The sequence below is a fragment of the Phoenix dactylifera genome, chromosome 5 (assembly GCF_051530095.1).
Source record: "Phoenix dactylifera cultivar Ajwa chromosome 5, Ajwa_hap1_PhDact_Kaust_v1.1, whole genome shotgun sequence".
In the NCBI taxonomy this organism is placed as follows: Eukaryota; Viridiplantae; Streptophyta; class Magnoliopsida; order Arecales; family Arecaceae; genus Phoenix; species Phoenix dactylifera.
Window position 1 is genome coordinate 38,627,635 of NC_143194.1, and position 24,325 is coordinate 38,651,959.

At 43.6% G+C, this 24,325-nt stretch overlaps 1 protein-coding gene and 1 pseudogene across 2 annotated transcripts; one reads left to right on the forward strand and one right to left on the reverse strand.

Moving 5' to 3' along the window:
• The first annotated feature begins 2,611 nt into the window (after window positions 1-2,611).
• LOC103709730 (crocetin glucosyltransferase, chloroplastic pseudogene) lies at window positions 2,612-6,379 on the forward strand (annotated as a pseudogene). Its single transcript, XR_016413436.1, has 2 exons — window positions 2,612-4,561; window positions 6,066-6,379. The product of XR_016413436.1 is annotated as a crocetin glucosyltransferase, chloroplastic pseudogene (transcript).
• A 2,042-nt stretch (window positions 6,380-8,421) lies between these two features.
• LOC103709729 (crocetin glucosyltransferase, chloroplastic-like) lies at window positions 8,422-10,832 on the reverse strand. The gene has a single exon (XM_089931029.1). The coding sequence runs from the start codon at window positions 10,193-10,195 to the stop codon at window positions 8,789-8,791; it is 1,407 nt and encodes a 468-aa protein (XP_089787155.1). The 5' UTR covers window positions 10,196-10,832; the 3' UTR covers window positions 8,422-8,788.
• Between the last annotated feature and the right edge of the window lie 13,493 nt (window positions 10,833-24,325).

The following is a 24,325-nucleotide window of genomic DNA, read 5'->3' on the forward strand; positions in this document are numbered from 1 at the left end:
TGCCAGAAGGTGTTCGAGTGCTTAAGTGTTCGTGGGATTCAAGTCAAAGGGTGGATCTACTGGTTGCAGCTTGGCCCAACTCTTGGCTTGATGAAAACAACCAAAGAACACAAGTATATAACTCAAGAAATGTAGAGGAACGCTTGATGGTTGATTCTATTCCCAAAGACAAGATTACCTAAAACAATCTAGTGAAATTATGATGAGTTCTCACTAGTCTAAGTCCTTAGAGACACTCTAGGACTGATTATACTAGAGCAAAGCTCTCCCAAGCTGTTAGGCCGAAATACATGAACTTTCTAGATGACAAAAGATGTCCTCTCGAGCTCTTCCTATGCATATTTATAGACTCTTTACAGGGGACAAACACTTAATGAAAGGCGACGTAGGCCGGTCAAGGTTGGCCTGGGTCGGTCAAGGTCTCAGCTAGCCAAGGTCGGCGGCTGGCAGGCCGCTGGTGCTATGGCAGGGTGCTGTTGGGCGGCAAGTATGCTGGCAGGGCTAGGGCGTACGACAGAGGCGTCTGGCACGGCGGGGGTGCTGGGGAGGCTGGTATGCTGGCAGGGCTGGGGCATACAGCAGAGGCGTCTGGCAGGGCATCTGGTACGGCAGGGGCGTGGGGGTGCGACTATCGGGTGGCAGGGTGCAGCAGGGGGTGGCAGGGCATCACGTGGTGAGCTCAGCCGGGGCTAGGCGTGCTCGGTCGCGTGGTGAGTTCAGCCACGAGGTGAGCTCGACTGTGTGGTGAGCTCGATCGAGGTTGGGCGTACTCGATCGCGTGGGGAGTTCGGCCGCGTGGTGAGCTCGGCCGAGGTTGGCCATGTGTGGTCGTGCGGTGTGCTCGACCGAGGCTGGGTGTGCTCGGCCATGGTTTCGCCAAACTTCTATATATGCCAAGTGACCTCCCTCGGCCTCATCACGCTCCCGAGTCTTCCTTGGCCAAGGGCCCCGACGGTGTTGCTTACAGGGGTCCTCAACAAGCCATCCAATACGAGCAGCACGCGGCGGCAATCACGCCGATCATATTATCTCTAGTATCGTCATAACTACTAGTTTTTTTATCGCCTCGAGCAAAGTGACACCTTGGTTTTTACGAGGTTGTTCATCTCAATTCAGACCAAAGTCAAAGGAGCCGGTTCAAGCAGAGGTCAAGATGTCCAATATTTTTTCCACCAGTGCAAGTCTGACGGACAAGAGTACATTACTTCTAATTGTTGTGCAGTTATCAAATTCTATAAAAAAAAAAAGAGCAATTCATACATATGACCGTGGTTGGAGGAATGCGATCAAATTTCTATCAAAAATAAAAAGGCAGCAAATAAAATGAGTGTACCTATCCTAGTAATACTTTTGCCCAAATACACTTAACTACAAAATTCTGATGAAATTCGGTGCATTAATGCTGTTATCGCACTGATCACAAACTCTTCGAAATTCTTTCTAACGAAATAGCTAACCCCAGCCTCCTAGGACCCTCGCACCATCAGTGCCAGCGTGGTGTTGGACTCTTCTTGTGGGGCTTATAGTAGCGCACGGTATCGTCTGTCTCTAGACTCAAATTATTTCTAGAAAAAAAATCATCCAAAGAAGAGAAAAAATAAAATAAAAAGCACAAAAATTAAAAAACAATTGAATTTATTATAACCTGAGTGAGTTTTTGCCCTGTTGGGTGTCCCACTCATCCGTGCATCATAGACACAGTTTCGGTTACGCAGCTAGCTAGTCTGGATTTACCTAGATGTTTAATGCCAAATTTAGAGTAAAAATTGTCGAGTATTTTTGGGAGAAGGAGATTAATTAACAATAGTTTCTTAAATCGGGCTTCAATCCCTTGATGCAGCTAGTTTGCATCTTAAATTAGATTGTGTATTTTGAGGTATCAGCATCTACATTGAATGCAAATCTTTCACGGCCCCAGTTGTAGCTTTTCCTTTTTTTTCTTTTTTTTGGGGTGGGGTGGGGTGTAGAAATTGCAAAAACTTCCCATTCAATTCGTGAGACACCTTTGTTTTCAATACAAAGAGAATACCGTTGGGATATTTTGGTGCTCTATTGAAATTCGCGGCACATCCAAGTTGCCCAAGCTTTTTACAACTGTAAGTTCCAGATGATGCCCAATGCATATGTACATGCAATTAAGAAATAATGATGTCACTAACTTTTTTTTTCTTTATGTAATTAAATGAAATATCACTCACCAAACAATAATTAATAACCTCTACTATCTACTCAAGCAATTAACAGGCAAAATAAACAAGCAATCCACAAATAAAAGACAACATAATTTTTTAACATAAAAAATCCTTCGATGTAAGCCAAAAACTTTCATTATTTAGAATAATAATATTACAATAAATTCCCTCTAGTTCAACTAGAGGGTGTACAAGTATCAACAAGATTTAATCTTAACTTCCGCAACAAAAACATTCATTACTAATAAGACGGATTTTAATAATAATAACAAAATAGATGATAGATTTTACTAAGTGTTGATGCTTAAAATAATCAATAAAGAAGGCTTTTTAAGGATCCAAACTATTTAATCTGTAGCTCTCAATGTCATAAATAATATACTAAAATTTTAGCCAAATCTGAATAAATTCAAGAACATTCGACAAAATAGCAAAACACTGCCATATTATTTTATTCTTTTATTTTATTGTCAAATAAGGTGGTCCGACGTGAGAAGGGCCCACACGAACGCTGTCAACATTAGCTAGCCTGCATAAATTTGGGGCATCCGGATAAACGTGGAAGGCATAACGTAATTGGTCAAAAAAACGGCAACAATGAGCATTAACCCCTTAGCCGCCACCCCAAACGCTGGCATTCTTTTTTTAATGAGGCTGAATTTTATTTATACCAATATAAAAAAAAAATATCCGATAATGTAGCCTATAAAATAGTTTGCGTGTGATATGCGACCTATGCTGCCATCCAATCTGAAGAAACGTCCGCCTCTCCTTCTCCACACGCTCTGTAATAATCCACCACTCCTCGCCGAGGTTCAGCACATTAGCAATTTCTTCGGTCTTTGAAGGCTAGCCTACGAATCCCTTTTTTTTTTTACTTTATTTTTGTTGGACTCCGAATCCTTTCAAGTTTCAGCTATTGCAAGCAAGCTAGGTGGAATGGAGCGACGGCAACAACATTTCCTTTTGGTGACTTACCCGGCCCAAGGCCACGTCAACCCGGCTCTCCACCTTGCCAAACGCCTCGCCCGCACCACCGGCAGCCGCGTCACCTTCTCCACCGCCATCTCCGGCCACCGCCGCATGTTCCCGTCCTTGGCCAAAGCCGACGAGGAAGTAGAAGACGGCCTCGTCTCCTACATCCCCTACTCCGACGGTTACGACGACGGCTACAAAGCCACCACCGACGACGTCAATACGTTCATGTCCAAGATCAAGCTCGCCGGATCCAGAACTGTCTCCACCCTTGTCCAGGACCTCGCCGCACGTGACCGCCCCGTGTCTTGCTTAATCTACACCCTCCTCATGGCGTGGGCCGCGGATGTGGCACGTGATCATGGCGTCCCCTCTGCCCTCTACTGGATCCAGACTGCCACCGTCTTCGCCACCTACTACCACTACTTCCATGGCTACGATGAGCTCATCACCTCCCACAGTCACGACCCAGCGTTCACTGTGAATTTACCTGGGTTGCTACCGCTCCAAATTCGGGACCTCCCATCCTTCTTCACCAACACCAATCCCGAAGATCCCTACTATTCAGTCCTTGCTGGTTTTAGAGAGTTATTTGAAAAACTGGATCGGGAGGAGAAGACGAGCTCGAAGCCAAGAATTCTAATGAACACCTTTGACGCACTGGAGACTGATGCAATCAAGGCTATCGATACGATGGAACTCATCGCGATAGGGCCACTGGTCCCGTTCCTTTCGTTGGATGGCACGGATTCAAACGGCACCACCATCTCGGATGGCGATCTCTTCGAAGCGGATAACAAGGGATACATGGAGTGGCTCGACTCCCAGCCGGAGAGATCGGTCGTCTATGTGTCCTTTGGAAGCATTTCGCTGATAAAGAAGCAACAGTTGGCGGAGATCTCATGGGGGCTAGAGGAGAGCGGGAGGCCGTTCCTGTGGGTGGTGCGGAAGGACAACAGAGGGGAAGGGGTTGAGCTGGAGGACGGAGAGAATGGGATGGTGGTGGAGTGGTGCTCCCAGGTTAAGGTGCTGTCCCACCCCTCGGTCGGGTGCTTCGTGACCCACTGCGGATGGAACTCGACATTGGAGAGCTTGGCGTGCGGCGTGCCGACGGTTGGCGTGCCGCAATGGACTGACCAAGCGACGAATGCAAGACTGGCAGAGGCGTGGGGGACGGGGGTGAGGGGAGAGCTTAGCAAAGAAGGGGTGCTTGAAGGGAAGGAGTTGAAGAGGTGTGTGGAGGTGGTCATGGGAGAGGGGGAGAGAGGGATGGAGATCAGGAGAAAGGCAGAGATCTGGAGGGACAGAGCACGGGAGGCCGTCCGTGAAAGGGGATCATCTGAAGGGAATCTCAGGAATTTTGTGGACGGCATCGCAAGCGACCAATGAAAACGGTAAAGATGTCTGGATTATTTTGTCATGCGGTAAATTAACGTCTTCTTTTACCAACATTTTTTGACGTAATCTAAGAGATTGAGAGAGATAAACAGTAAAAACAAAAACATATTTATCTTCCTTGAAACTGGAAGTATCACGTACATGAATTATCTTGTCATTTAGTACAGTGTAGTGCCGTAGTGGTTGGTATTTTTTTTTCACGCAAGTTGCATGTGATGCCATCTACGTACCTAAAAATTCACTGTAACCGCGTCCGGCATGGAAACTCGTATTTTAATTTTGTTGTGCAGCAGACTTAGACTGGACTCTTCTTGTATGTACAGCATCGTACCTCGAGGTCTATCATTTTTTGTAATAAAGGCTACCATCTCTAATATAAAGCAGTTCAAATTTTATTACTTAAATTTTAAATTGAATTATGGCTATTTCTGTATTTGAATATTCATTAGGAAATAGCTGATGTGGCATGTGATGGTAAAGGGGAAATTAACATCCGGTGGACTGCGCCGTAATTCTTAATCCCTGATGACTAAAACTATAACACTTCGTCTAATAATTCCAGTTTTTATAACTCCAAGTCCCGGCTCACTTTCTCTAAGTCTAAAATAACTAATATACCCATTTTCACTTTATTTTCTCTCCCTTTTCTGTATGTTCGTCAATCTTTTCATCCCAATCTATCTACCACACCTAACGCTAAATAAATATTGAAAAAAAAATACACCTTCGTGGTATATTAAATTTGTACACGTATCTAGTAACTATGTATAGGAGATGTTAACGGTGTATTGTGTTATCTTAACTATGTATTATGGTATATTAATTGTGCATTGTGATATATTAAGTGTGTGCAGTGGTATATTAAATGTATATACATATCTAATAAATGTGTGCTAAATATATTAGTTGTATACTGTCTTATGTTAATTGTGTAGGGTGCTATATTAAATGTGTATTGTGGTATATTAGCTAGGTATATACACATATCTAATAATTATGTAATGTGTTATATTGACTATGTACTGTATTATATGAAATATGTATTATGGTATATTAACTATGTATTATGGTATATTGATTGTGTACATGTATCTAGTAATTATATATATGAGGATATTAACTGTGTATTGTGTTATGTTAATTATATACTGTAGTATATTAAGTACGTACTTATATCTAGTAACTATGTATTATATTTTATTAACTATGTACTTTTATCTAGTAACTATGTATTATATCTGTGGCATGTTAAGAGCGTATTGAAGATTATACTTATATTTTTTGCACAATGCCTCAATGATGTTCTCCATTTCTTTAAGCTGCATTTATTGGCTCAACTTTACATATTATTACTTTCAAACAATTGCATTGTGTAATGTCTGCACATGTTTAATATTTTGTTACATATAAAAGCTCATTTATTCTAGAGGTTACATGTGAGTATGAAAATTACTATTTTATTATATATTCATTAAATGGAAGTTGATGGGACTATTGCAGGCAGAAGACAATACTATAAAGGTAAGCTATAATTGGCTATTGAGAACTTCAAAGCTGCCCTTGCAATGGAGCTTCGTCATTGTGCTTATAATGCACATCTTCATCTAAGGTCTTGGTTAAACTTGGCAAAAGAAAAGATGCTATCAAAAGTTGCATGGATGGAGCAAGATTGATAGAGAGCTTGTGGAAGCATTGGCCTAGGTTTGCTATGGAGCTTCAAACTTCATGTTCTTTTTGGAATGCTTTGATTAGTCTTTCTGAACTAAATGTATCTTAAGCCTTAATTAGAATTGGTTGGATTGGGTGGCCTAAAACATTATTATCAACTGCAAAGAACTACATGACATATTCTAGCTCATACTATGAAGCAACCTGCAAGAAACTGCATCTATTTAGAATTAAATTAAAAAAAAAAGTATCATGATTTAATAACACATCAAGCCTGTCTAATAACTTTGGTGGAAAATAAACTAGAAAGCATAGAAAGATTACTGCTAACAAATATGGTTTGTCTTATTGCAGCTAGCGATTTCATCCTCTTGCTATTATCTTTGAAACCAGGATTTTGTAACATGATTAGGCCTATTTCAAATCTTTTTATCTTGTTTTCTAGTGTCTTTGCTTCGTTGATTAATTTTCTCTAAATCAGCTAGAGATTTTGTTTGACTGCGTTTCATTGTTCTGTGGAAACCATTGTAACTATTGTCATACTTTTTTCCCTCTATATCCCACTATCTTTGAACTTTTTTTTCATTCTCAATAAATTTAGGTGGCCTAGCCCCCTTTTTCTGTCAAAAAAAAAAAAAAACTCCTACCAAATGAGAAGGGATGGGATAAGTCCAGCACGTGTGTGGTTAGGAATTTTTTTGAGCGGGTGACAGGGTGGGTGGAAAAGATTAGAGTTGAAATTTTTGAGCGGGTGACAGGGTGGGTGGATAAGATACGAACCGGATGTCAAAGAAATAATAGCCATGTGGACCGGCAATTAAATACCACAAAATTTTTTCCTTCTGTTGCTTCTTTTAATTTACCAGTGACCAGCAAGCAAAATGGACCCACTAGTATAAACTGAAATCTGAACTCTCTTGCCGTAATAATTGATGCATAGATTACTTTACTTTTAATCCTAGGAATTACGAGGCAAAAGTGTCCGTTAACGATCGCAGGTTGCTTATGAGTGCTCCCCCAAAATATTCCCGAATTTCAACTTGCCCCGCCGGCGATGCTTTAATGATGTCACCTAAGTTCACGTCCGAAGATTTCCTATCCGGTAGTCCAATCTTGTCCAAATCGAGGGTTTAGACTAAAAAAGCAATCACCGGTGGCCCGTGAGATTCTTTATGCATCAGGCCAATCACATGATGTTGTTCCTATCCATCAATCACCAAGACAAACGCACCTCGAATGATGCCAAAAAAAATAAAATTAATTAATTGGCATTGAGCACAGCTACATAGTGTACGACAGTGTAAGAAATTATTTTTTATATATTTGTTGTGGAAAATTTATATCCTATATCAATTAAGTGCAGTTAAATAAGACTACAATAATGCCGTTGGTCCGAACATCTTTCTCCCGCTGTCAATCAGCTGCTGCCTTCATCCAGCAGCTTTCTCATGACCTCCTCTGCGAAAGCTCTGAGATTGCGATCCGATGACCCTCCTAGAGAAATTATTTGTTTAATTCAGTAAAACAAAGTGGGAGTTTTTTTTTTTTTTTTATAAATGCAGTAATTTATATAGCTCTAATTTGAGAACATTCTATCAAATTATGAGAAAGCAAAGCGTACAAAGAAAAGGAAATATCTCCTATAGATGTTCATAGAACATTTCCGGAATGCCGTGCGACGAAAGAGGCGACCCAGATTGTTGCTCTGTTCGCTTCTCAAAACACATGTGCTGCCTGCAAGCTACCCATATCCTAAACCAGCCTACGAGTGTCTCTGATGAGAGGATGGCCATCACCATATCTGTCGACACCTCGGATCCAATCAATCATCACTGCAGAGTCCCCCTCGAGATACATCCTCTCAACTCCGAGGGCCTTCCTTGCATATGACAATCCCTCTCATGTAGCCTGAAGCTCTGCTCCTACCGCAATGATCTCCGGCGTGTGCCGACCTCCGGTTGCTACCATCCTGCCAGAAGAATATCTGATCACGAATTCGACATCATCAGGTACATCATCCAGATATCTCAGGTTTTTTTTTTTTTTTTGAGCGTACATCTCAAAGAGAATATGAAACAAAGCAATAGTTGCCCTTTCGAGGACAAAAATTTCCAGGCTGGAGGGGATCGCTGCTTGCGTTTGTGCATGGCAAATTCGAAAAAGTGTCGGCATTCCTATCGAGAAGACAAAATAAAATGCTAGATGCTTGAGGGACTCCCACAGAGGAGTCCATTTCATGGTCAAGACAATAAGTTTTTTTGGAAATGAAAAAATTCAAGGAAATATTGGTTTAACTACGCAGACTTGTTGCGCGACAGGAGCGTGATTTTTCATTTCAAGGAAAAGGCGCAACATAATGCGTGCAAGGACATCGGGAGAAGTTGAGGATATTAAAAATTAAACAAATGTTGCGCAACTTTCCTATGAAATATGCAAGTATATTTCATTCGTGGGAGAATAATACATGCGGCAAATGGCATCCAAGTGATGATCAAACCAGGGTCGAACTGTCTCGTACGTCCTATCCAATTGTCGTTATTATCCATCCAAAATATTCACGCACCCTTCCCAATCTCCTCCACGAATGCCCGAAGATTCCGATCAGACGGCCCTCCACTGGCGACGGCCTCTTGCACCCTGTCCCGCCACATCTTTGCCTTCCTCCTCATCTCCGCCCCCTTCTCTCCTTGCCCCATGACGACTTCCAAACACCTCCGCAACTCCGCCCCCTCAAACACTCCCTCGTCGTTCGCCTCAGCCCTCACCCCCGTCCCCCACGCCTCCTCCGCCTGCTTCGCGTTCGTCCCTTGGTCCGAGATCTGCGGTGCTCCCACGATCGGCACGCCGCACGCCAAGCTCTCCAGCATCGAGCTCCACCCGCAGTGCGTCACAAAACACCCGACCGAAGGGTGGGATAGCACCTTCACCTGAGAGCACCACTCCACCACCATCCCCTTCTCTCCTTTCTCCAACTCGACTCCTTCTTCTCGGTTGTCCTTCCGAACCACCCAAAGATACGGCCGCCCGCACTCCTCTAATCCGTTCAACATCTCTTCCAGCTGCTGTTTTCTCATAACGGACAAGCTCCCGAACGACACGTACACCACCGACTTCTCCGGCTTGGAGTCCAGCCACTCCATGTACCTCTTCCCATCCAGCTGAAAAATATCACCATGGGATGTGGTCTCTTCTGGAGACGGCAGCGACGGCCCTATTGGGAGTAGGTGCATCGCATCAACAGCTGAGAGCGCATCAGACTCCAATGCGTCAAAAGTGTTCAACAAAATCCTCGGTTTGTGGGACTTGGTCTTCTCGCGATCCACCGTCTCAAATACCTCGCGCAAAATGATCAGGAACACCGAGTGGAGGGGATCGTCGGCGGAGATGGTGAGGAGAGACGGGAGGTCCCGGATTCGGAGCGGGGGCAGTCCCGGGAATTCCACCTCGAATAGTGGGTCACCACGATTGGAGGCGACGAGGCCTTCGTAGCCGTGGAAATAGTGGTAATAGATGGCGAAGACGATGGCGGGCTGGATCCAGTGTAGGAAAGACCGGATACCGTGCTCGCGTGCCACGTCGGCGGCCCACGGTAAGAGGATGGTGTAGATGAGGCACGTGACGGGCCGGCCGCTGGCGGTGAGGTCACCGAGCAGGTTGGAGAGGTTACGGGATCCGTGGAGCTTGGACTGGGCCATGCAATCGTTGAGCCCGGTTGTGCCGCCCTTGAAGCCGTCGTCGTAGCCGTCGGAGAAGGGAAGGTAGGAGAGGCGACCGTCTGAGACTTCACCGTCGGAGGCGGCGGACGGGAACATGCGGCGGTGGCCGGAGACAGTGGTGGAGAAGGTGACGCGGGCGCCGGGGATCGTGCGGGCGAGTTGGGTGGCGAGGCGGAGGGCGGGGTTGATGTGGCCTTGGCCCGCGTAGGTGGCCAGCAGAAAGTGCTGTTGGGTTGGTTCCTCCATTCTTTTTCGAGTTTGGCGAGGGATTTCAGGGGTTCGAGTATGTGGTATATGGCGAGCTGTCTCGACTTCGGTCTTCGGATCGGCGTGGCTTCCTGTAGAGTGAGAGAGAGTGACGGTGAGACTAGTGAAGACGTCGCCAGGGACGTCAGTGGTTTTGAATCTAGCCAGGACTTACCAAAAAATAATAAATTCGACCCAGGAAATTTTGTCGCGTTGAGCATTAACTTGGTGTAGCACGAAATGTGCCGTTACCATGGTTGCAAATGATAATGGATGATGACTCAGAAGTTGGCACCTCCTATCCCATCAACTTTGACCCGTACTCCTCTTTCTTAATTTTTTTAAACAAATATATAAAAAATCGTTGGTACTATGACCGTAACTATGCCAGATTGATCCGGTCCGATTTGCTATTATGTTGAATCTGAATCTAAAATTAAGACCTAAATAAGATATTTGGATAGGGTTACTTGTGATTCAAACCGATCTAACCCATTTACACTTATACTTAGCATCCAATCATCATGCAAATAGTCAAAGTCCACTGATTGGGGTCATGTCATTTGGACCACCACTATAAATCATCTCTATCTTATTTGTGTGGGCTCCATTCATCATCGTACACTCATCTCGAATTGCTAGCCCTCTCGTCTCCCCTCGAATTCTCATCTCAAATTGTTTTTGTGCATTGTTGACGTGGTCCACACTATATAGAGTATTATTTCTCTCAAGCCTATTTGGACCTGTAAATAAAATGGAACTACTTCAGAGACCCTACGCGTATAGGAAGATACTTACAACCTAAATGACCTTATGTATTACGAAGCTGTCCAAAGTTTTGCTGCCGTTTATGGCTCTGGAAAGCATTTGCTAACAATCAAACTGCCTCATTAGCATACAGTTTTGCATGCTCGGTAACAAGAAGGATATAGTAGCTGTGGGTACTAAAAATTGTGAATAGTAGAGTTCTGTCAGCATGCCAAAAAGGTTTTAACCTAAGCCTAAGAAAGAGGCTTAGAAACTAAAGCTAAGTGCCCTTCAAAAGTAATTTCCAAATTACTACTTGTAAATCTTGAAGGGCTCGTTTGATCCGCGGGAAGCATTTTTCCTTTTACGAATATAATTCCTAAAAAACAGATTTCTAAAAAGAAGATACCTCGAAAAGTATTTTTGACATGTTTGGTAGACTATGAGAAAGTGACAGAGTATTTATGTTTGGTTGATCATCCATTTTTTTGAAAAAGTTATATATAATTCCTATTATATCCTTAATAAAAATTAGGTCTTTAATGTCTCTTTAATACTGAATGGTCTTATTAGGAAAAAAATAAAAATGGAGTGATTTCCGACTCATGGAAAAGTAACTTTTCTATGTTTCTAATGAAAAAAACTTTTCCATGCGGGAATCATATTTCAATAGGAATACAACTTTTTCATCTCTCTCATTTGAAACTTCCAACCAAACAAAAAGCATCTTATTAATTTTCCGTTGACTACACTTTTTCTCCTTCTTTTTTCGTGAACCAAACGCGCCTGAAGAATAACACTCTGAACTGCCGCTATGTCCACATCATCAGTTCTCTCTTCCTACATGGTGTATTCTTAGTATTTGTCGCTACCTTCTGGTATTGGGTGCCTTTGGGATTGCAACAATGGACCACCAACCGTCGAGTGAATTAGGGCATTCACTATTTTGGAGGCAGCAATGTGATGTCCAAGAGGATGTAACCACAACACCCTAATGAAGCAGCACCCAGCAGTCCCTCTCGAGAAACGGCTTGAAGCAGCACCCAGCAGTCCCTCACTAATCTCATTATATTTAAATTGCCCACATGGGACTTGAACGCTATTCGGTGGAACCACAAGATTCCACAAGAAGCCCACAGTATCCAATTTTATCTAATCGCATCTAGATCTATCAAGCTAAGGTGCAGTTTCCTCGCCTAAGGCAGTTTCATTCAGCGAGGCCAATTTTGAAAATGAGAGTTCTTAGTATTCCTTTTTAATCGTTTTTAGGACAAGCCTCCTTCACCGGCAGCCTCTTGTGCCTCGTTTCTCCACACCTCTGCCTTCTTCCTAATCTCCGTAGCTCCCTCTTCCTCCTCCAACTCAACTTCTTCCCCTCTATTATCTCTCTCTCTCACTCTCTTATTTTTTTTTCCTTCTCCTGCAATATTCGCCTCCCGGAATGCATGTAATGTCTGAAAAAAAACTTAGCTCCTAAACCAATCTGCGAGTATCGCGGATAACAGAGTGCCTATCACCATATTTGTCCACTCTCTGCATCCAATCAATCACTATTGACGAGTTCCCTCGAGGCATACACGCTCAGTATCAAACAACCGCGCCTCACAAAGGAGATACTTTCTCAGGTTGTTCGTAACTCAGCCCCAACTACAGTGAGAGCCGGCCCGAGCCTTAGGCGATCAAGGCGGTCGCCTAAGGCCTCGGACCAATGGAAGACCCCCAGGAGGTGAAGCTAGCAAAGAGATTGAGAGAGAGAGAGGGAAGTTTCTTGCATCGTGACCAAAAGGAAGCAAAGGCCCTATATAAAACGGGAACAGGAGCTGGCTACGAGTCTTCCCCCTTGACGGAAGGGAGGTGGAGAGTTTCATAGCCTGCAGAGCGGCAATTTGGGAAGTTGGGGACAGTAGTTTTGTTTTGGGTGGAGAGAGAGAGAGGAGGAGGGATTTGGTTGGCTTGATACACGCCTGAAGCCACTCTGATCCAGCTGGGCCATCGGGAAGAAAGATAGGGGATTGGAGATGGACTTCTTGGAGGGTAGAGAGAGAAAAGGAGGGGGGGGGGGTGTTGAATGGCTGCTGTGTTGTGATGCTGCAGTTGCTGCTTCGGTACTCACTTGAAAGGGAGATGGTGGGATGGGATTTTTATTAATTAGATCGAGTGAATCTCCCATAATGCCCCTACTTTCTTTTATAGAGAGGTTCTTTTCTGGACAAATTCTTTCTTTTACGTTGACCATGAAGTGCCATTGGGATGGCCTTTTGCTCTTGACAGGATAAAAGTATTATCAAGCATTATCTCAATTATTTAATCAGTTTCATGGCTTTTTTCTTAGGATAATTACTTTTCTGTGCTCCCATTCAAAAATTATATTAAATTGAAAAGGCTTCTTGCCTATCTTTGTTAGATTTATGTATCTTTGTTGAAATAGTATACTTGATAGCTATCTATTTTCATATCATTTTTTTAAATATTTTATATTTATTCAAAATTTTATTATTAAAAAAAAAGAGGCCTTATTTATTGGATTCGCCTTAGGCTCCTAAATGTATTGGACCACCCCTGATTACAGTAAGACCAGGCAGACGATGGCCATCCGCTGCTATCATCCTACCGAAATAGTTTTTGGATCACAAATTGGACCTCTCTATTGTCCTTTCGCACCACCCACAGAAAAATACGGCCTCCCGTATGTCTACTTCTTTCTGTATCCTTCAGCCCCCATGTCTCCTCCAACAGCCGCTTCACATGCTTCCAAAGGACACATACACCACCGAGCCCAGTGGTGATTTATTAGAAAAAAAATCACTCCTAGATGTACCCGTGCCATCTATAGAAAGGGGCGGTACCATTGGCCCTGCAGTGATAAGGTCTGAGTCGTAAATGGCCACGAGAACCTCCATCTCTAACGCATCAAAAAGTGTTCACAAAAAAAAATCCTCCGCTTTGACCGAGTTGTCTTCTCTAGATCCGAGGCTGCAAACTCCTTCTGATTGAAGGGATGATCGTCGGTGGCGATGCGAAAGAGGGTAGGTCTCGAAAATGGAGCGACGGCGACCCCGGAAAATTCACCAGAAAAAAAAGGTTCGTCACGGTGGACGGTAATTAGCCTACGGTAGCCATGGCAACGTATTCGCAGTCGATGGAAAACAGGTCGCAAGCTGGATCCAGCGGAGGGCAGAGGGAATGCCATGATCGCAGCCACGTCGATGGCCCATGATAAACGAAATGTGTAGACGACGCACATGATGAGCCGGCTATGCACCAGCCGGATCGGTTCAAAAATAAATTTGAAACCGAACTAATTTAAATTAATTTTTTAAAACAAAAACTAAAATTAAACCGACTATTTATAAAAACTGCTTAAAATTAACACAAAAAATTCAATTTGGTTCAATTCAACATATTGATTTCAAGGGGTTGGACAAAATAGACTGAACTAAATCTAAACATAAAAATTTCGTATATTAATATTCCATAGACCGAGCTAAATAGATTGGACCAAATATAATTAATATATATACACACACACATGTTTATTGGTCAGGTCGTGATGGATTGTTTGGTCAACCAGCTACATCGACAAACATATTAGTCTGTCTGTCAGTCAGACACATTAGTCTACCATATCGTTTTCTGAGTTGTTATATCAACTACTAATCTGCTACATCAGCTTCTGAGCTGCTATAATAGCTCATGTTCTGTCGCATCAGCTTTTGATCTACCACCATATCAGCCTTTGAGCTACTACGTCAGCTCCTAGTCTATTACGTTAGTTTTTGAGCTGTTACTTCATCTCCTATTCTAGTGCGTCAATTTTTAGGTATATTTGTGATCTAGTTTCCAAACTCAAGTTAGCACTAATAATACCATCTTGAATTTGAGAGGAGATGTTAGCATAATTTTAGGGATCACGTAACAGACTGTATCGGTTCATGTTGCTGGAAATTGGACCCGGGGGCGACCGTCGGCCGAAAGGGAGGAGCTCCGCTGCCTAAGTGGCGGGTGGCGGCTCGTCGACGGGCGGCGTCTTCCTAGAGACCTGCAAAAAGCCGGTGGCCGGGCTGTCCGGCGCCGGCCCTCCGATGCTGAAGTCAGTGAGGGGTCAATATGGGGGAAGAGAGATAGAGAGAGAGCCGGAAAGTCAGATCCCGTCCCCGTCTAAAATGGAGGAGTTCCCCTTTTATAGGGGGCGGGTTACCTGTGATGTGACAGAGCAAATGGTTTGTCGTACAATTGTGCATTAATGCCCGATCGTGTAAATCAATGCCATTACTGTAGGAGATTAGGCCGAAGCTCAAGTCGTCGTGGAGTCATGCCAAGCTGGCGTCAAAATGTTCCACCCTTGGAGAAGAGAGTCCGATCTCCAGTGGGATGACGGCTTCTGTTCCGTACGTCAGATTGAAAGGAGTTTCGTCGGTGGGTACACGGAACGTGGTCCGATAAGCCCACAGGACGTTGTACAGGTCTTCGACTCACTGTCCCTTGGACTGGTCAAGCCTGGTCTTGAGCTCCTGCAAAATAGTACGATTCGTTACCTCGGTTTCTCCGTTCGTCTGAGGATGCGCGACCGAGGTGAAGCGGTGATCGATGCCAAGCTCGGAGCAGAATTCTCTGAAACGGGCATTGTCGAACTGGCGACCGTTGTCTGATATGAGGATGCGGGGGAGTCCGAATCTGCAAATTATTGACTTCCAAACGAAGTCTCGCATCTTCTGCTCGGTGATCCGGGCAACTGGCTCGGCTTCCACCCATTTAGTGAAATAGTCGATGGAGACGACTAGGAATTTTCTTTGCCCGGTTGCCAGAGGGAATGGTCCCAAGATGTCAATCCCCCATTGGGCGAATGGCCAAGAGGAGCTGATCGAGGTCAACGGGGCCGAGGGCCGGCGTTGGACATTGGCGTTTCTCTGGCATCGGTCGCATCTTCGGACGAAGTCGAGGGTATCCTTCTGGAGTTCTTCCGACCGAGGCCCCGCCTCGGATGGTATTGATGGTGCCGGCGATGGGCCTATTGGCATTTGGATCTTCGAGCTGCGCGGTACTCTCCACTGGCCTTCTCTCTTCGCGCCGGTTCTGTACGAACCGGTCGAGCACTCCTCGACGGATGAGTGCCTCGATCTCGTCCCGGAGCTGAAAGCAGTCCTCCGTATCATGGCCGTGGTCCCGATGGAAACCGCAGTACTTCCGGGGGTTACGCCAGGCCCCGGAATCTCGTCTCGGGGGCGGGGACTAGAAATAGTCCCGGCCCTCGATCTCCATGAGAATCTCAGCCCGAGGAGCAGTAAGGGGAGTGTAATTTTCGTACCTCCCGTTGGGTATGCGAGCCCGTGGGGGAGACCTCGGACGAGGCGGGGACCTTTGCCGAGGTGGTCCCCGCAATCGGGGTGGACTCTTCAGACGAGGCGGATTCTTGGCTCGGCGCGGGGACGGGCTTCTAGGGTGGCCATGCTCCTCGCGACGCCTTTTCTGCTTCTTGGAGGTCTGCTCGGCCCCGCTCCGTCTAAAGGCAACAGCTTCCTCGGCTTTCGCATACTTCCGCGCCCGAACCAGCATCTCAGTGAGGTTAGCAGAAAAGTTCTTCTCGATGGAGAAGAGGAATCTATAAGACTGGGCCCCAGTCTTCAGTGCTGACATGGCAATTGACTGGTCAAGCTCCCGGACTTCCCATGTTGCGGCGGTAAAACGGTCCAAATATTCCCTGAGGGACTCTCCCTCCTTTTGTTTTATATCGAGAAGGGAGTCCGAGGTCCGCCGCTGGGGTTGGCTGGCGGCAAAATTGCTGGCGAATTGCCTGCCGAGCTGTTCGAAAGAGGAGACGGTGCTAGGCTTCAGCCCGGTAAACCAAAGCCGGACTGCTTCTCAAAGTGTTGCTGGAAAGGCCTTACAAAGCATGGCCTCCGAGGCTCCCTGCAGGGCCATTAAGGCCCGATAGCTTTCCAGGTGGTCAAGGAGATCGATTCTGCCGTTGTAAGGCTCCACCTGGGGCATCTTAAATCTTGGCGGGACCGGCTCATCTTCGATTTGTTGGGAGAAGGGGGACCTCGTGGTGAACTCGAAGTCACCATCGCGTCCCGACCTCCTGCTGTGGAGTGCCTCACTCTGGCGCTCCAGCTTCTCGACCTTCTTGTCGAGTTCATCACTCTGGGGGATCGCCGCGGCGGTCCTACCCGGCGCAGGTTGCCCTGGGACTGACTCGACTTCTGACGGTTGTGGCCAGTCACCAGGACCCCTCACCGGGTGTTCCCTTCAGGGGGAGGCCTGAGCTCAGGGATTTTGACCTTGGGGGGCAATCTGCTTGCAGGAGGCACCGACTGAACTGGGGTTGGAGGGAGTGGTGCCGTTGGGATGCCCATAGGTTGCAGGCCTTGGACAGCAGCAGCCAAGGCCTGGACCTGCTGCACCAGGGCATCAAACTGCTCCGGCCGAACTTGGGGGGTCGAATCGGCCGGAGGTGGCGAGTTCTGGACAGAGTGTCCGGGGCTAGGTGGAGGACGTCGAGAGGCATTAGAAGCTTCCTTGCTTCTCAACTTCATGGTCGCGACTCGAGCCCTTCCTCTAGCGCCAACTGTTGCTGGAAATTGGACCTGGGGGCGACCGTCGGCCGAAAGGGAGGAGCTCCGCTGCCTGAGTGGCGGGTGGCGGCTCGTCGACGGGCGGTGTCCTCCTGGAGACCTGCAAGAAGTCGGTGGCCGGGCTGTCCGGCGCCGGCCCTCCGATGCTTAAGTCAGTGAGGGGTCAAAATGGAGGAAGAGAGATAGAGAGAGAGAGTCGAAAAGTCAGATCCCGTCCCCGTCTAAAATGGAGGAGTTCCCCTTTTATAGGGGGGGCGGGTTACCTGTGATGTGACAGAGCAAATGGTTTGTCATACAATTGTGCATTAATGCCCGATCATGTAAATCAATGCCATTACTGTAAGAGATTAGGTCGAAGCTCCAGTCGTCGTGGAGTCATGCCATCATTCGTAGCCATGCGCGTTTGCCGTGAGAGGCTCGATGTCCGTAGGCGATGGAAGCCATACTTTTTAATTGTTGAGTAGGCTGAGGGCTTGCAGGTGCCATGCGCTTTGATTGTTGAGTGAACCGGAAGTCCACAGGACCCATACACATTAATTGTTGGCGAAGACAAGACGTGGTCTTTTGATCGTACTGCGGGAGGATGTAACCTCAACGCGCAGGTCTGACGTCCTAGGGTTGGTAGGGCTATCCGGGTGTCGCCAGGCCGAAGGGAGGTCGGCTCGACCGCCCGCGGGTCGGAGGGGTTTGCTCGGTCGGCCCCTGCTCGGAGGTGTCTGCTCGGTCGGCCCCTGCTCGGAGGGGTCCGCTCGGTCGGCCCCTGCGTGGCGACATTTTTTCCCCAACAGTTCATATTATTTTTTTTTTATCGATCAGTATTATTTGGCTTTGTTAGCATGATTTTATATTAGCCTATATCATTTTTTATATAGAGTCTATATATGAGTATATATAACCTTTGAGATATACCGAATATGCTCGAGCAGAGAAATAAAATTACTTTTCTCATTCTTTGCTTTTCTTTTTCTCTCCTTCTGCAAATATTTTAACATGATTGGCTCAAGGAATGTGGTGCCGGCTTTGTAGAGCAAGAGATGGCAGGTAGAGCTAGAGAGAGCTAAATAACCCAACCAGGATATGATTTTTTACTTATTATTTTTATGGTTATTAAACATTCAGTTCACGTGCATGTATGATAGTAAACTATAAAAAGTTGACTAAGTTCTGCGGGCGGTTTTATCGTTTTCACTTGTTTTTTAAGGAAAAGATGAATGCGATGGCAAGTAGAATAATAGTGCTGGGCCAGATTAGCTTGATTTGTGCTGATAGTCTGGGATGGTAACGAAGGTGGGACTGTTGACATTTTAGAACTGTAGGCCCATCCATACAAGAGCTATTTTGGAGTACAAATGGGTTGTAGTGATGTACACATGTACGTGATTATTTACAGATTGAAGCTAGAGGTTACAATTCTATAGTAATCAGAACTTAATTTCCATCCAAATATATAGACCTCTCCCGTGGATTCTTTTGCATCTTACATATGATCATCAGATTGCTAAGAGTATAGTTATACAACGCATAGGTACAGTATTACATGTATTTCATCCATATCCTTAATTATCGTGCTGAAGCAGGTCATTGTAGCAAAAGCAGTCGAGCATATTAAAAGAAGCTGGTGTTGCTTTGCTAACTGGAGAACTTCAGGTCGTGGTCTGTCATTAAGAACATATATATTTGCCGGAAAATAAGATCTATTGAAGTAGGAAAATGATTTATTCCATGGAAATTTACCTAGCCTGCCCAAGGAGGTGCTTCTAGCTTCCTTATTACCATGCATGGCGTGGTGAAGGAGAGAATACTGCGCTTAACCATCACCAGGAAATTGATGAGAAAAAAAAATTACCACTACCAGGAAAGGAATCGAGAAAAGATTGCAGACCCATCATTTATGGGTCATGTATTTTAAATTTCTCTTCGAGCAAGCTCAACGTTACTTATGATGCGCTCGCCCTTTATGAAGCATCAAGTTTCGTCGCACTCTAAAAATCTAATAGTCCCATGTAACCGGGCTGCCGTGTGTTAGAGGGGTTACTTGAAAGCTGGAGTGACTTCAAAATTCATGCCTATTGATCTCGGGAAATTTCCGGTTTGTGATTTGGCCTATTTATTTTTTTTCCATAAGAGCGCTTGCCATTTCTTTGATTAGTTTAGATGTCAAGAGGGCATAGATGGCTTGTTTCCACCATCAATTCCTTCTATCATGGTGCTTATTTAGAATGAAAAGATTGATTGAGTAAATTCATGGGGGGTTGCTTACGTCGTAATTTATCATTTTGATGCTATTTTAACATGAGCAAAAAAGTGTCGAATAAACTCCTAAATTTTAAAGTTTAACCATGATATTGTGCATTATGACAGTACCTCCCATTTTATCAATATAAAAGGGAGCAGCAAGCTCGTGGACAGGTCTCAAAGGATCAAGCATCTTGCCAAAAAAATATTCATCATACTTTACTGCATAAGAAGTTGTCTTGGACGCACTTTACAAGGGCCATATAAAGATATCGATCTAGTATAAGAAAATCTATATCCCATCTCAGTGATTTCAATGAAGGGGATTGAATGAATAGACATTCTAGATGCTCTTCCCAATGCAGTCGTTCTTGTAGAAATTTTTTTTTTTTGGCTTAGTGCAGGTTTTACGCAAAAAGTTAAAAAAGTTGAATCATTTCAATATTAATTTTATAGAGATATTATAGTTCTCTAGAAGATAATTCTTCGGTCTCATATGCTGTTTGACTTTTTATGCCGAGATTAATTTAGTAGATATGCGGGGTGTGAATCGCGATTGAACACGAAAAAGACCTGAAAACCCTAGAGAAATTGTTAGAAACCACCCGGCAATTGGCAGGTCTTGTGGGAATCTCCTTTAGAAATTAGCATGGCTTGGAGATAGCAGGTGATATATGGATTCGATAGTCAAAAAAGCGCGGGCTTCAAGCAGGTTATAGGTGTGCAAATAGATTGAGCGGGGTCGAATCATAAGTGACACTACCCGACATAGTTTTTTGTTTGGGTCCTAATTTTGGACCTAAACCCGACCCGATAGAAGATCGGGTCGGGTCTACCGCTACAATTTTTGGCTCAACAGGTCTGGCCGGATTCATGTATAACTCGGACTCAACCTAAAAAATTCGAGTCCAGTTCGGATCAACCCAGTCTTCGGAATGCCGGGCAATGAAGGAGCGACCCAGTCTGCTGTCCTGTTCGCCTCCCGAAACACATGTGCAGCCTGCAAGCCACCCATCTTCTGAGCTAGCCTACGGGTCTCTCTGATGAGAGGATGGCCATCACCATATCTATCCACACATCGAATCTAGTCAATCATCACAGAAGAGTCCCCCTCGAGATACACCCTCCCGGCTCTAAGGAATCTCCTCGCATATAACAGTCCATCCCATGCAGCCCGAAGCTCTGCCCCTACTACAGTAAGCCCAAGCGTGCACCGACCCCTGACTGCTACCAGTCCGAGCAGAGTACAACTTTATTTTTATGAGCTGATTTTTCTATAGTAACAATATCTTGCTATGTCGTTGCACCTCTAACTGGAATTTTATATATGCAATTTTTGTTATAGAATTATGCTCTGCTCCTATGAGGTAGCATACGTGTCCCTTTTTTCCTTAGCAAATCCGTCTGTAGAAAATGAACTTAAAATGATACAACATTAAGTAATAGATAAAAAATGAATTGACAGCGTAATATAAGTTAAGAATATAAAATAAGAACCCCTTCGATGGATGGATGCATCTCACCAACTATTGGTACATTTGAAATTAAATTACAATAAAAAATTTATTCATAGCATTGTCATGTTGTCGGGAGAACGAGTAAGTTGGCAAAGTAGACACGAGCCTAGTTTGTTTGGCTCTAATTTGGCCTGCATATAAAGTACAAATCCTTGCAGTAGATCCCTTGTATCAAGACATAAAGAATATTCAAATTTTTTATGATAGCAATCCTTTCAAATTATATAACATAATATCCTGCACTTTCATCTATTTTTTTATTTTTGTTAATTATTATTATTAGGAGAATATTTGATCTAGGAGAATTTTTACGGTGGATGCAAGCCACTTTAGCCACTATGAATAGGGCTAGATAGCTTTCAGAGTAAGATCCGCCGTATCAGAAAAACTAGTCGCAAGCGAAACTTTCAGAGACAATAACTTAATCGTACAACGTTCGATTTTGATAAAAAAAAACAATTTAAAAAAAAAGGAACAATCTTTTGAGATTTATATCATGACCCCACATCTGTTAGGGGGCAATGCCTCTTGCGATGGGCTCCAATCCTATTGTTTGGGGTCTAAAATGTGCCAGTCAGATCAAAAATTTATTTTTCGAGCAACACTGACATATTTTTCAATCCAAAAATGATTAAGTAAAGCAATAGAAGGTGGAAGTCGAGGTGTGCATTATAAAGAATTTTTTGCTTTTTTAGATTTATTTCTATTAGCCATATCTATTTAAAAAAAAAGAGACTTGAGCAATCCGATCCGAATTGTTAAAGAATAGATTTCACCATTATAAATTGAGATTATGTACCTTAATTTTGGATTATCGATAAAAAAAACTTCAACTCTACTTTTGTAATTCTTTTATTTTTTAAAAAAAATTGTTTAAGATATTTAATTTAAATAAATTGAGCGATTCTTTTCCTTTCTGATGGGATTATTATTTAAAAGTTGGAATGAATCAGTTGGTGGACGCTCCCGGTCGATTGTTAACCACTTTGCTCATATTTTCCGGATTTCCGTGGCAAAATATATGTTAAAAGTTTGGCAGATTAGCATGGAATGATATATGTTGGTTGCATCGGACAATCCTGCCAACTGTATCTTTTCTTTGAAATAAAATCCCACCAACTTTATTGGCTGACAAAAGTTAGTCACTGGACTCGCCTCCAAGCTCCGAACCACATCTCATCATTATGTCTGCTTGCAAAAGGCTATAGCATCCAGTCCCATTGCACCTTTTTATTTTATTTTAATCTTTTTGGCCTTCACTTCCTGTCCTCATCTTCGTGTTCTTGGTGGCCAGAATCCTGTCTCTGGACTAAGGCGCGACGATCATCGATTAATGCACCTTTTGTAAATTATAAATTAGAAAGACAAACATCTTTTGAGGATAACCCTAGAACGGCTCTAATTATGCATAGGTTCTTTAAGTGTCCACAAGAAGATGTGATTATGGGAGTGTGACTAATGAGACTACGTAGCCCATCAAGTCATATATTAAGAAGGATTTTTTTTGCATGAATATCCTTTTAAATATTGGATTTTGAATGAATACCCTTCCAAAATTGATATTTGCATGTATACCCTCGAAAAACACTTATATTGCCAATCTTCTCTTTTTTTATTTTTGTTTTTGCATATGTATCCGTACTATCTAACAACGTTAAAAAATTAATGGTTTCAAATTAAAATAACTAAAATACCCTTAATGGGTAGACATGCAAATAGATCGCGGTCCCGATAGCAGAAAAAGATGACGGAAACAATAGCATAATTTTAAAATTTTATTTTAATTTTTAATTAATAAAAATATGATTTTTTTTAACATCGTTAGAACAACCGTTATATTACGAGAATTTATACAATAACAGAGTTTTACGAGGGTATACATGCAAATATCAATTTTGGAAGGGTATTCATGCAAAATCCGATATTTAGGGGGGTATTCATGCGAAAAAAACCCTATTTCGAAAGAAAAATTGGAATTTTGATGGTCATCATATATTTTCCAACACCATGGAGATACAGTTTGCATCCATAGGGGATATGTATGGATGCAAACAGTATCACTGGCCAGATGATTCCAAAAAGAAGAGGGTGCGGGGAACGGACAAACAGTGCCAGCTGACTGGTCTCCAAGCAAAACAACTTAAAAGAAACCTTTTTATAGCGTTGCAGATGGATTGATGTATTGCACGATTCGACAAACGTTCTTTTAATAAGAGAATCTTTGGATTTTCTTGCAGATCTAGGGATGACAACGGATCGAAGAAATTATCTATACCCTCCTCATTCTTGCCTCCAGATGGAAGAAGTCGGATAGAATTAAAACAATTATTTTTTTATATGGAAAGGAAGATTTATGAAGATATTATATATATCCGAATCAGATTTGAGGATAGATTTTATGCTCCAAATTGATTACGGATAGGATAAATTCTGCTCTATTTGGATCGGATACTCAATAAGGTGCAGTAAATCACCATCCCTATAGGAACCATGGACATACGATTTGTCAAAGGCACATAACCTATTGGCTCTTGTCTTCCTAGTCTAATTTGTTGACTGGGCGAGAATAAAATATCTATGTAAAACAAAAAGGGAGCTAATGGATTCGTGCCGCTCTGCAGCTCTTAGCAATTTCATATAAACTTTTCTTCGTGCCAGCTATAATCATGTTCTAAGATTTAATCTTGCGTGAGTACCTACTCCCATAGAGTATTCCAAATACAACTTTTATTCCCCGATACCCGTGATCATGGCTTCGATTGGTATGCATCATGTTCTTTCCCTAAGTCTCACTTACTGTTTTTTTTAAAAAAATATATGTATATATAAATTTAATAAAATCACATGATGAATTTATATATCAAAAAAGATATTTCCAATAAATTTATCGCAAGGGTGGCTCTCAGGCTCTGTTTACAGATCACAAGTTGGCAATCATTTTAAATGTTCTATCAACAATTTCAAATCAATGACCACAAAAATTTTGGTATATCAGTGCTTCCAAGGGCAATGGATGGTTGTATTCATAGTCAGATATTTTTCACTGCTTAATAATTAAT

Excerpts from the sequence above, each read along its gene's own strand:
- LOC103709729 (XM_089931029.1), bottom strand. The coding sequence starts at position 10,195 with ATGGAGGAACCAACCCAACAGCACTTTCTGCTGGCCACCTACGCGGGC.